This window comes from Eptatretus burgeri, chromosome 7, assembly GCF_056783735.1.
Source record: "Eptatretus burgeri isolate ZD-2024b chromosome 7, Ebu_testis_v1, whole genome shotgun sequence".
NCBI classification, from domain to species: Eukaryota; Metazoa; Chordata; class Myxini; order Myxiniformes; family Myxinidae; genus Eptatretus; species Eptatretus burgeri.
In genome coordinates, this window is record NC_140967.1 from 28,709,292 (window position 1) to 28,722,901 (window position 13,610).

The 13,610-nt window shown below is 42.8% G+C and overlaps 1 protein-coding gene across 6 annotated transcripts in view; it reads left to right on the forward strand.

Moving 5' to 3' along the window:
• Window positions 1–10,247, forward strand: part of RUSF1 (RUS family member 1) — an 80,877-nt gene extending 70,630 nt beyond the window's left edge. For all 6 annotated transcript variants that reach the window (XM_085887846.1, XM_085887848.1, XM_085887850.1 and 3 more), the window contains 2 exons: window positions 2,015–2,137; window positions 9,873–10,247. In XM_085887846.1, the coding sequence (XP_085743972.1) occupies window positions 2,015–2,137; window positions 9,873–10,042 (293 nt within the window). In that variant the 3' untranslated portion in view covers window positions 10,043–10,247. The remainder of the gene's footprint in view (window positions 1–2,014; window positions 2,138–9,872) is intronic.
• The last annotated feature ends 3,363 nt before the right edge of the window (window positions 10,248–13,610 follow it).

The window sequence follows — 13,610 nt, forward strand, 5'->3', positions numbered from 1 at the left end:
AGTAACTCCAGGTTAATTAAAAAAGAGGTATTATTTTTGAGCCAACCAACATACAATCAGATTGATCATACATGTGATATACCAGTTTTAGGAAGGTTTGCAGTTTGTTCGAGTTCACACAAATCCCAGAAATTCTCTCATGTTGTTTGATGTTCGATTTGAAGCCAAAAGCACTTGTAGTTAAATATATTGTTACGGCTGTGGAAATTCGCATTACACCATAAAGGGTCCTCAGGTGAGATATATCGGTAAGTTCATGTGTAGTTAGCCCAAACCCGTTGTTTAGAGGGAATATATGTGATCCATTCGAGCTGCGATTCTTCAGTTAGCCGTTTTTCTTTTGCTGTTGTTACTTTGGTGCAAGAACAACCACGAACATCGCCACAACCAACATCTCAACGATAACGCCATTCACGACACGATGCCCACAATCACGCCATTCACACCACGACGCCACCTTCCACAACTACGCTACCACCATCTTCGCCACTCGCCATTCAACGAGCACCGTGCGGTCACGATCTCCGCGGGACGGATGAAAGGAGCGGAGTGGCAGCAGCAACAAGGGTGCGAAGGGGCATCTCCCGCCCAAAACTCCCACTTAAATATCTCCTGCCAGATTTTCCCTCCTGCTTTTCCCGCGCTTTGGCATGGGGGAGGTGCGATTTGAGCCAGAGGTCAAAGGTGAAAAAAGGTGGGGGCCTGATTTTGGGGAATAATTCCCTGGCCCCGAGCCAAAATTGACTTTCCTCGTCCCCCACACGGTGCAGGGAGGGGGGAATGAGAGGGCACGCCCCTTTTTGGGAAGCTTCCAGAAGGGAGGTGGAGTCAGAAACAGGGCGGGGCGAAGGGTGGAGCCCGACCCTACAAAAGGTGTGGGCGTGGAGAGTCGCTGGTTGGTCGTCGGTTCCCTTGTCCCTGTTCCCTTGTCCCTGAATGAGAATTGTCGAGCGTTGTTGGGGAGTCCTTGCTCTTGGTTTCGTTCGTTCGGAGGAAGAGGTTGAGGTTCTGTCATTCGTTCGGGTCTGGTCATAGTTGGGTGAAAGTCGTCGAATTGGCGCAAGTCGTCGAATTGCCACGGGTCGTCGAACCTGGTCCCTGGTGATTGTTCCTGTCGGGCAGACGACACGTGCAGGTGCGAGGCACGAGCCCAGTGGACCACGTCGAAGGGACTCGGAGTTACGGTCGCCAAGGACTCGACACGCTCAGGGAAGTCGCGACTTCCATTTCTTTTGGGTTCTGTGTAAACGTGTGTGTGTGTGGCGCCAGTCTGGTGAAGTGGAACTGTTATAAGTGCTGCCGTGTGAATTGCATTATTCGGTTGTAGATCTGCGTGTGTCTCTTCGCTTGCTTTTATTGTGTTTTCTTGCTTGACTGTAATATAGGTGCCTTCCGTGCTGCCGTGTGGTGCGGAATAAATGTGCTGGTCCAATTGTTCCCCGTTTCGCTGCGTCCTTTCCTTTGTTTGAATCTCCATCTTGCATCACGTAAGGGATTAATAGTGGGTTGAAAACACCCGGTAACTAATCTGAACCGTCAAGGTTGATGATAACTCTGCTTGATTATCCCTGTAGTACGGAACGAGCCGCTTTAGCGGTTCGTGTCCGGAGTCGACCTGTGGTGTGGTACAACTCCTTGGTACGCTATCCGCGCGGGTACTTAGGTAAATCGACCATTCGGCGATCGGACTCTATTTCGCGCGGGTAGAATTCGGACTGAGTTGTGGTGAGGTTAAACCCCCACCCGTGACTAGCTCCCGGCGTTGTTCCGAGAGGGTCACGACTGAATTGCACGTTCGGTGGGCGAAGCGGCTGCTATTGGTTAAACGCGGTCGTTCGCACGCCGGCGGGGCACGAATTTGCAACAATATATACAAGTGTTGATACTTTGGGTTTTTAAAGAGGTCGTTAAATTTTCACAGTCTGTTCATTTTGTCCAAAAGCTGGTACAAAGTGGTTTTTGTGGACAAACCATGATGAAAATGATGGTGTTACTCACTTTTGCGAGTGTGTAGGGAAAGTGCGAGTTGTTCTGCACCCACAAGCAAGTGCACAGGATATTGTACAGGCAAGTGTACAAGCACACTTGCTTGTTGCACATTGCGAAAGGACAAGAAGTGTGGACAGACAGAAAGAAGGTAATTCATCACTATTTTTACGGTTATGTTTTTACCCCTTTCGGTCTGTTTGTTTGTCTGTTTGTGTGCAGGATATCTCAAAAAGATGGGGATGGATCCAGATGAAATTTAGTGGGCAAGTTGAGTGTGTGACAAGGACAAACTGATTAGATTTTGGTGAAGATCCGGATCTGGCTACTAGAATTTTCAAAGTGATTCTTCACCATTGAGAGATCGGGCCAAAAACGATATTGTTACCCTTATGACAAAAGTACCTGTCATTTTTTCCAGTTTTGAGAAAAACACAAAAAAACTGCAGCAATTCTTCATCAAAAAATATTTTTTCACTATTTCTTGTACACAAAGTTGTTAATGGAAGCTAAATGAAACACAAATCTTGTTACTCGTTATTATGATTACGTCGTGGCTATAGATGACTGGCAGAAAATCTCAAAAACTGGAAAAAAATGACAGGCACTTTTGTTATGAGGGTGACGATATAGTACTGTATAGCATGATATTTCAAAAATGTATTGGGCCCGATATGGTCTTGTGGATCAGGAATTACGTGGCGGAGGTGTGCGCTCTACCGAGTGCCCTTCTATTTGCTTGTGCTTTTGATACACTCCTCCATTATATGACTCTGGGCAGGAACATGCACAATCATTGAACAAAAAATAGAAGAAACTTATCACAATGCCCCAGGTATGAACAAGAAAATTTTGACAAATGCCTGATTTATTGTTTTCAGAATATTACTTCTGCACAAGCAGGTTCTCAGCAGAAAAATAAGGGTGCGGTGTAAGTCAGGTGCCATTGGGACTTGATGTTGATATTTTATTACTACACATTTAAACAGAAAATTTCAAGTTGCTTGAGCTGTTTACCATGAACATCGACAAATTTCTGAATCCATTTCACACAGGATGCTTGAACATTCCATCACAGGTCAATGTCAATCTGAGCACACTCAGTTCATATTTTCTCCTTTAGTTCCTTGATATTTGTCATCTATGTATACGACCTACTTCAGATGCCTCCTGCATAAAGAAATGTCTGGTGACTCATTGGTACCTAACTTTTACCACAATCCCTGTGATGCCTGACTTTCACCATGTCTTGTACACTGGGCAATTTGCCTTCCTCTCCCAATGAAATCAGGAGTTGACCCTACAATCCACCCGATCATAAGATGGATGCTTCGCTGGTTGAGCCAACTCAGGATCCGATGGTGGAGGTGTACACTATCTTGGATGTGGGGGACCTATGGGTCGCTACTGGGAGATCGATCGGCTGTCTCCGTGCTGTGAGCCTGTTCAAGAGAGCTGTCCAGGGCTATACAACAACTACTCAGGATCTGAAAGTTGATATCTATGTTATTATATACCAGTGCGTGGCTGTACGTGCGTGGCCGTACGTGCAAAAAATAAAAAAATTCAAACCGCGTGCCAGAAACAACAACCACACAGGCCGTTCCTTCGCTCTCGCGTGGCCGTATGTGCGTGGCCATACGTGCAACCCCCCCCCCCAAAAAAAAAAACAACTTTCAAACAACCACACAGGTTCCTTCGCTCTCGTAAACGACGACTGGATTGGGGCATTGTGTTTATCTATAAATACGCATAAGAAATCGAGAAATTATTAGAATGCAGTGTCATCACTATCCGGAAGTCATATCAGTACGTTGTAACCTGTAATGGGGAATGCAGCTGAGGATCTCTTCTCCAATGGCCATGCCTACGCAGCAACGTGTCCTGTGATTGGTAACTAAATGGCGCATCGGCCATGCCTACGCAGCAACGTGTCCTGTCATTGGTTGGTAAATGAATGGCCATAACTTGGGAAGCACTTGTCCGATTAATATCAAACCTTGAAAAGGCACATCCTCAGGTCCCCAGCAATATATCTGGCAAGTTTCAATTAGATCGGACCAGTGGTTCTCGAGAAACAGCGGTCACAGATACACGCACACACACACACACACACACACACACACACACACACACACACACACACACACACACACACACACACACACACACACACACACACACACACACACACACATTGCTGGAATTATAGATAGATGATTACGTATATATAATGGAGCGAAAGTATTATGTATTTATCATCTACTCCTCCTACAGGATTTGACCTCAGAAGCTGAAACTTTCAGATAATAATGAGGGCACCCTGAAGTTGTGCATGTGCAAGTTTCATTTGATTCCGTCAAGTTTTGAAAAGTTTTGTTTTTCATCCACTTGGCATTTTCTTTTAATCTCCCTTTGGGGGTGTGGGGGGGGGGTCGTGATATTTAAAAAAGTCAGATAAGGAGGCCTGATTGGAAAAAATGTCATAACATGAAAGTTGCAGGAAATGGTCAATTTAGTTGGGGCAGAGCGAGTCAGACCTTGAAAATATTGAATACTTTGGGTGGAATTCCTGGAAAAAAAAAATGAAAAGAAAATTTATTTGGAGAAAATATATTGTTTGCAGCAAAAATTAAGTTGCAATTCAAACAAGTGGATCACAATGCCATGAAAAAGAAAGAAAAACAAACAAACCAAAAGCATCACAACAAGAAAAAGATTGGATTCCATTCATCAGAATACAAGGCAAAAGCATCAACAAGAACTGGCCCAGCAACATGAGCAACGGTTCCGCCCCTAGGGCGGGTATTTCCTGGTATTATTGATGAAAATACAGTCGTTTTTGCTTTTTTAAACTCTTTTCTCTTTTGATAAAATCAGGAAGGTTATATATATATATATATATATATATATATATATATATATATATATATATATATATATATATATATACATACACACGCACATATTGATGAGGGTTGTTCTCTCTCTCATGCTTCTTCCTTGTAGAGATCTTACCTTGGATTGATGATTCATTTCTGTTGAGGCTTTTCCCATTTGAACACTTCCTTTCATGCAACTGGTTCATCCACTCATTTTAAGATATTCAGAGGCTGTAAAAAACATTTATGCTGACCTTTTTCCTTTTTATACGTCTTCTCATTCTGTCTTTATTTGCATTATACCTTTTTTTTTTCTCATTCTCCTATCGATTCGTCAATCCGTTCTGATGTCTGATGGCGTGTTTGTTTATTTGTGCAAAATTGATATTTGCTCGTGATCTCAGAATTTGCTGTTTTGAATGATTTGATGAACAAAACAACAAAAAAAAACCATAATTATTTCAACAATATTTTGAGTGATTTATATTTTTACCAACCATATACATAGATGTAAATATGTTCGTCATCATAGTAAACGTAAACGCAACATGTGGAGGAATCCTAACAACATGACCACGGGGTTATCACTCCACTCCATGTCCTATAAAGTAATCGTTTATGTTAAAGACCCATGTTGCCTTCTCTTCCCTCCTCTTATTCAAGCTCTCGGCAAAATAGTGGTCAAGCACAATGTGTTTTTGGAATAGACTTTGACTACATGTGCTTCTGTCGTTTCCTAAAATATTGCCATCGAGAGTCTTTAGCAAATACCAGGTTGTTTCAAAAAGATTGATACAACTTTGACTTCCTGCCGTTTCTTTGTTTTCTTACCAATACCGTTTTCCTTTTCAGGATTTGTTGGTGTTATCGTGGTATTTGGTCCCTGGGATTTCTAGCTCGAGAGCTCAACTATGCTATTGACAGTGAAGCAGGAGACAAAAGTGGTGGCTCTATGGTGTAAGACTAAATCATATGTAGACACCTACCGGAGGTTCTGCCGGGAATACGACCTCAGAACACGTGATGGACCCACAAATTGTGCCATTCAATGTATTGTGAAACATTTTGAGCACAAGGGTACAGTGCACAACCAGAGCAAGGGCAACAGTCGCAGGCCAGCATCAGTAACCAAGAGCCAAGCCAACACCGATGCCGTGTGGGATTCTGCAGTGGACAGTCCCAAGAAGTCCCACCGCCGGCGCTCCCAGGAGCTCGGCATCAAACCAACATCAGTCTGGTGTATCCTCACTAAGGAACTGCAGCTTTTCCCATACATCATCTCTTTTAGGCATAAACTGAGTCAACATGACATGAGAAAGAGACTTGATTTGTGCAATTGGCTCAGTGACAGGATTGAGTGGTACCCAAACTGGATCAACCTGATTTGGTTCAGTGATGAAGCCCATTTCTACTTGAACGGTGCCATCAACAACCACAACAACATTTTCTGGTGCGTGTCTATGTATGATTTAGTTTCATACCACAGAGCCACTACTTTACTCTTCTGCTTCACTGTCAATGGCATAGTTGAGCTACGGAGCTAGAAATCCCAGGAACAAATACCACGATAACACCACCAAACTCTGAAAAGGAAAACAGTTTGGGTCAACAAAACAAAGAAATGGCAGGAAGTCAAAGTTGTATCAATCTTTTTGAAATGCCTTATACAGTATATGTCACACCACCCCTTGCACAACAAGCTAAGAGAAGATCCACCCACCCCCCAAAGATTTAAGAGCTGCAAGCTCTTTACTAGAGTAGTTCAAACCTATATCACAACAGACGATGGCCTGAGCAAACACACATGGCAGATGAAGCAATGATGTACCTACCAACCCAGTGGCCATCTACAACGTCTTCCCCATTCCACCAAACCCCCCTGGTTGTGATCTGCCAAGGAAGGAACGGTGTCGCCTTAACCAGATACGAACGGGTGTTGGCAGATCCCATCACAACATGTTCTCCTGGGACCTTGCTGACTCTTCCGACTTTGAGTGTGGCCACCACCGAGAGGGAGGATGGCAAAAATTGCAGCACATGACCACAAGGACCCAAGGCTGGCTGAAAATGGCTAATTTCACATCGAAGACCAACAACTCAGAGACATGTCGCACGTCATGCATTACATGTTGCAACAGTACCAAATGATTCATGGGTCAAAATAAAAACAAAATAGTACTTGCACAGTGCTGCTTGGATTATGTAATATTGAAAGCAGGAGACAAACTAGACTGTATCTCAGTGGAGGCAATGAGGATCCGAGTCAATTATTCTTCGATTTTCAATGTGAGGAAAGGGAATATCGAGATCTAAAATGAAATCTTGAAGACACTGACATGAGAATCATATTACATTTGCTGGAAAGAATGGTACACAGCTTTGGTGTTTTTGAAGTCCAGATATGGATGTGTCGGTTCACCCACTCCATCAGCATCATGCTGCCATTCCCGCCAGGGAAACATACTGTGCAACTTTGCAACAGGACACAAAGGTAAGTGTGTTCCACAAAAGTGATCCCACGTCAACAAGCAGCAGTTCGACCGATATACTGCCCCACTAGATATCTCAATCCCTCTTCTAGTCATGGTAAATCTGCTGCCTTTTGACTTGTGATTCAATAGACTGATCTTTGAAGGTCCTCATTACCTAGTTAGATGTGACTAGTCATGGCAAAGCTCTGAGTATGAGGTTGGTCCGCATCATGTATGACCACCAGTACGAGTCCTTGATTATGCTCTTCTTTTATTTTTTTTTTTGAAGACAAATGCCTAGGCTCTTTAAATAATTAAAATACAAAAGGCCCCAAGTTTCCAAAGTACCAAAGGGTATAGGGGAATGAGCATTCTCAAAGAAGAAAGGGGGAATGACACAAAAACGAGTAAAAATGATCAGAATGGGAAATAATCAGTGTAAGTAGACTAGATCATGGGTGTGCAGGGGGGAGCGGATTAAATGTATCAAAGTATTTCTATTAGTTATCCCTTGCAAGCCAGATATTCTTAGTCTTTCGACTTGTTGTTTGGTGTTTCTTTTGTGTAAAGAAAGTCGAGGCTCATGGAAGAGCTAGAACACTGAGTGAATCAGGATGCGACAGAACAAAAGGAACAGTCAGAAGAGGTAGAAACAGGAACAGTAGGAATTGGTGGAAACACCAACAGGGTTGAAGGATAAAATAGATGGAGAATCGGAAAAAATAATGGGTGTGGGGAAGAATGAGGGGAAGAAGGATGCCAGCCTTTCACAACTGTGATGTATTTGTTATTCTGCACATGGTGGAGTCCTTGGCAAAATGCTAAAGTTTGTTTGATGGTCAAAATGCAAGATCATGCAGGATAGTGAAAAGTTAAAAAAAAAACAAAAAAAAAAACAGCAAATTGTCGGAAAGAAGCTACCATCTGTAGAAGACAGCTTTTCTCCACATCTACATTGTGGAATATACCAGATTATTACTCGAAAGCAAGATAAAATCTCAAAAATTGAGAGTTCTAAGTGAGACCGCCGTGTGGGTCGTCTCCAAGTTTCATTTCTATCCGTTGAGAAGTTTTAGCCATTGGCCGACAAAATGTATTTTCACAACATTCAATATGGCCACAGACCATGAATCTCACTTTTGTTCAAAATTGCATCACAAATTTCCTGTATCCTGAGACGCATAGCTACAACGTTGTATACGTCTCTCTTTGTTTAAATTCTCGTTAGGGTCATTACATTTTTTTTTCCTGAATATTTATGAGAACACTTTCAGTTAATGATTTTGACCTCCGCCACCGAAGGTGGATGGAGGTTATATTTTCAAGACGTCTGTCTGTCTTTGTTTGTTTGTGAACAGGATATCTCAAAAAGTTATGGACGGATTTGGACGAAACTTGGTGGATGAGCTGGTTAGGTGACAAGAACAAGGCAATTAAATTTTAGTTCAGGTCCAAATCCAGATCCGACCTATCAATGGGATACAAAATGTAAGCTAATTGGCCTCGCGGAGGTATGTACTCCACTGAGTGCCCTTCTAGTTTTTTTTGTTGCTTTTATCTACTACGTTCAGGCCCTTTTCATTGAAGGCTGATCACTCACTTTCAGAGCATGAGATCCTTTGATAGATTTTCGAAAAACCCATCAGCTAATTGAAATTCCATGTCGGGTTTTTATGAAACCAAATTTAAATTTGTAATGTCGTACAAGGCTTTGATCTGAACTGTCATAGACTATGGCTCTACATTGTGCTGCTGCTTCCCTTCTTGCCCCCCTGAGGCTGCGTAATCGAAATCCCTTCATGTCATTCATGTTTCACAGCGGGAAGCTGAGTCTCAGAGAAGTCCTTCCCTGAGACAACTTCCTGCTGTGAGAGGAAGTTTCTTGTTCACTGCAGGCATTTTATTGGCCCTTCAGTTTTTTTTTTACTGGCTCTGTTCTAGTCCTTGCTCATCCTGCCCTCTACTTTCCACTCTCCATCCAACTTCTACCCCCTCCTCTTCCCCCACAGATCATATGTGTTCCACCAGAAACCCTTACCTTGTCATCCTTCTCAAGTCTAAACTTAACAATCACCTCCATTTATTCATCCATCTCTTCTCTTTCCTGTGAAACTGTCTTCCTGAGTCTATTATCTCAAACTCTTCACTGCAGGATTTCAAGTTTGCTGCCCACCACCACCCCATGGTCTTTCCCACTTCGACCTCTGAGTTTTACGACATCTACTGAGATGTTGTTCCCATCCTTTCCCCACAATTCCACCTTTTCTGTGATGCAGCCTTATTGTTCTGCCCTTCTGTTTTCTGCGAGCCCCATTTTGTGTTTATCCTTTGCTCCTTATTATTCCTATCTCCATGAGCCTTGTCCCTGTACGTATAAAGAAATGCAATGTTTTTGAACATTTCTTTGGTGGAAAATTGATTACCAGTGTGATACAAATCAACACTCAGACAATGTAGCTATTTTGTGATTGAAACCCTTTCGGTGCTTTCTTTGTGTTTTAAGGGTGTACAGTACTACATTGTGTATTTGCAGGTTGGCAGTTGGTTGAACAAAGCGGTGCTGAGGCACGTGCCATATGGTCTGACCTGAGCCATGGCCTGGAGTTCCAGGGATGGCGATTGGGTGCGAGTTTGCTGCACGCAGATGAGTGGCGTGCTCAGTGGGACACAAAGTTAATAGGAACAGCAGATAAAGCAGAATGACGATGCAAATCTTCATAACTTCCATTCCATGTCCGAATTAAGACCAATTGGTACATGTAGCCTTTTGAAGGGAGCATGGGGGTAATTCCTGGATGAACAAGGCATAAAGCAAGGGTTCTTTTACTGTTACATTATGGTGAATATTACAACACATTCATTGACTAATTTTGTGAGAATACAGTGAAGTAAAGTTTATGCAAATGTTCCATATTGCATTTTGTCACATTTGTATAGATTCACACCAAAAACATTTACATTTTGACATGGTCATATGATGTGAAAATATGGGCAGTGTCCCTGCGCTCACCTGGTCGAACCAGGGAACCACTAGTAGGCGTGAATGACCCACAAAATATGTAAATTATCCGAAGGTTTGAACAAACTTGTGAAAGCACCATGTAGAGATGATCTGTCATCTAAATCTGGTGAATTCTGTTTGAGAAGAAGTCAAAAGTAGCGATTCTGGAATTGTAATGACCTTTGACCTTTAAGTTGACCTACTTAACATGCAATTTTTGATGGAATTTGCAAGGCATCAGGAAGTCTTGGTCCTCAGAAGTTCCACAAAGTTTGGTGAAAGTAGGACGTCTAGTTTTAGCATGGCGGGTGATGAAGGTTGTGGTTGAGTTTTATCAAAATTGTGTGTGTAGTTTCAGAGAAGAAAGCAAATACGTACTTGGTGGGGTCAAGACCCCCCCCCCACCCCACCACACCATAGACCCTGATTTGTTTTTTATGCCATGAACAAATCTTGGTACATCATGGGGTATTGTAGGTTGTGGTGACATTTCATTGAAACAGTGCGTGTAGTTTCAGAGAAGAAGATCCGAGTGCTTTCAAACTCACCAATTTACTCTGATTTACTTTATGATTGACTCTCTGATGGACTCACTGACGGACACCGCCTGATGCTGATACCTCACCTGAACTATGTTCCAGGCGAGCTAAAGATGGATACAACGAAGAACTGTATATTATCAACCAGTTTGGTAGTTTTCAAGTGACTTGATTTCCATTGGTGTCTATGTACTGAATAATATAACCTGTTATTTAGAGGCGGTGTTTTGGAAGCATTTTTACCCTGTGTGCATAGTGCAAGGTTCCCATCGTGTGCTGCCTTTTTGGCTGCTGGTTGCATCATTGGTTATGGGCGCAGCTATGCCGCTGATGCAGTGCCCCTATTACCAGCACACTGGTGCTCATTTCGCTGACCTCAGGAGGATGACTGGCTGTGTCAACCGCCTGGTGTTAATTCAGTGGAAGCGGAGCTCGAACTCAGGACTCTAGGATCACAAGCCACCACTCGAAACGCTAAGTCAACACCAGGCTTATAGTGCAAGGTGGGATAACGGAATTGTTTCACTCTGTTCGTCTGTCAGTCTATGATTGAGGAACGACTTGATTTCAATTGAATTTTATACTTTGAACACTACTACATGAATCAGAACATGAATCTACAGTTTAGGAGTACTTTGGCTCTGAATTTGGCAAATTGTGTGGTGTATCATCCAGAGTGTGCATGGACACTCGCAGTAAAGCAATTGCTTCAGTTTGTCTGTCTGTCAGTCTGTCTGTCTGGTAGTCAAACAAAATTGAAAATAATTCCAAACAGGAAACTTAGTGTTTTCTCGGGAGGTCATAAAGGACACAAACAATGGACACGAATTACAAATTTAACGTGTTAAACAAGAAGGTGTAAAAGAGGATGCATCATCGGCGACAAACTTTAAAAGAAATGTTTTTTTGTTGTAGCCTTTAAAACTTTTATTTTATTTCAATCGCATTATATATTTGAACACTGTAGAAACACAAATCACCCTGTTTGCACTTCTTAAAACCTTCAGTTTAGCAGTACTTGGGCAAAATTGTATGCCGTCTCGACCAATCAAATTTGCCGCGCTCTGAGGGCAGAGGAACAGCGAGATTCAGACAAAATGGTGGCATCTGCCATTGTAACGACAGAGCTAACTTCATCCAAAAAATCCCTGTTCAGTACATATTTTTCTCAAAGATCATTCCAATATTGTAAGCTGTTTATTATAAAGTCCAATGTCAAAGTTCCAATGAAGGTCCATTCTCTTTTTCTTTTCTTTTTTTTTGGGGGAGGGGGGGGAGGTAAGGTTGCATGGGGTAAGGCGTTCTATGAACTATTTTTTTTATTATTATTATTATTATTATTAGCCTGTCTGCCACATAGCAGGAGACAGGGTTTTGGTGTGTGTGTGTGTGTGTGTGTGTGTGTGTGTGTGTGTGTGTGTGTGTGTGTGTGTGTGTGTGTGTGTGTGTGTGTGTGTGTGTGTGTGTGTGTGTGTGTGTCGTCGATCATCTCCATATGCGGGTTTCAGAAGGTGGAACAGACATCTTGCAGGTTTCGAAGTATCCACCTCCGTTTCAGGAAGGGATCATGTTTCATGGACCAAGTGTGTGTCCCGTGCACTTGTGTGTCTGTGTGCGTCTGTCCACTCCTATAACCATTTTTTTTAACCATTTGAGCTCTTGCCATCAAATTTTCAACAAACCCTAATGAGAACTAGAAGTGTCTACCCGGCGCTGCCAGGGTTGAGCGGTTAGGTGGGTGGGGGGAGGGGGTGAATCCTGGCACTGCCCAGCTGGATGAGCTTTTCCCAGCAGGTGTTTCGGGACATGTTGGGCATTGAAGAGTGAGGGAGTTATTGACTTCATGGTGGTTACCTTTTGCCTGTGGGCCAGCAGCAGGATTGCGTGACCTCACATCCCAAAATACACTTTATAGAGGCTTTTGGTGACCTTAAAACCTTTCCCAGGTTCTGAAGTACCAACACCCAAAATTTTGGGCCTCGAGGTACAATATGGCCGTGAAAGTTCAGGTTTGGTTTATTGAATTAATAAGGCTTCACTTAACACCATTGGTTTTTTTTTTCTTGAATAAATATCTTGAAATGAAGATTTTAATGTTTTTGGGTGGATGGCTGGCTCAATTAGCCGCGCCCCCCCCCCCCCAAAATAGCGATGTGGTTACCTCGTATATCACGTGACCCTCTACATCATTTCCAGGATACTTTGCTTCGGGACTTGTGTTTACGTGAAGCCCACATATGTTCTGAAAAAGTCCTGAGAATGCCAGCTGGATGTGTTGTTGCTGGTTGCAGCAATACATTCAAAGATGGTGTCAGTATCCATGTTTTCCCACGAGATCCAGCTGTAAGGAAAATTTGGACAGCCAAGGTAAAACTGACCAGAGGAAGGTGACATTGTCCAACTGCTTCAAGCTTCATTTGCAGGTTGCAGCGCCAATTTTGAAGATGATTCGGATGACACCGGTCTGTATTCCCAGTTTGGGGAGTAAATTGAAGCGATTGAAAGCTGACGTGATCTGCACGAAGATTAGAGATCATTCTAATCTAATGGAAAAGAAGAAAATGGACAGAACAGCTGCGGAAAAGCGTGAGAAACTGAGGTTAAGTAGCGGGTTTTTTTTAAAACCCAGTTTCCATTTAGTATCGGCCATGAGCACCACCACTTTAGTAAGCATTCAGTAACTTTGTACGTCACGTATCAGACATACGTACAGGTACATCAGACATGGACA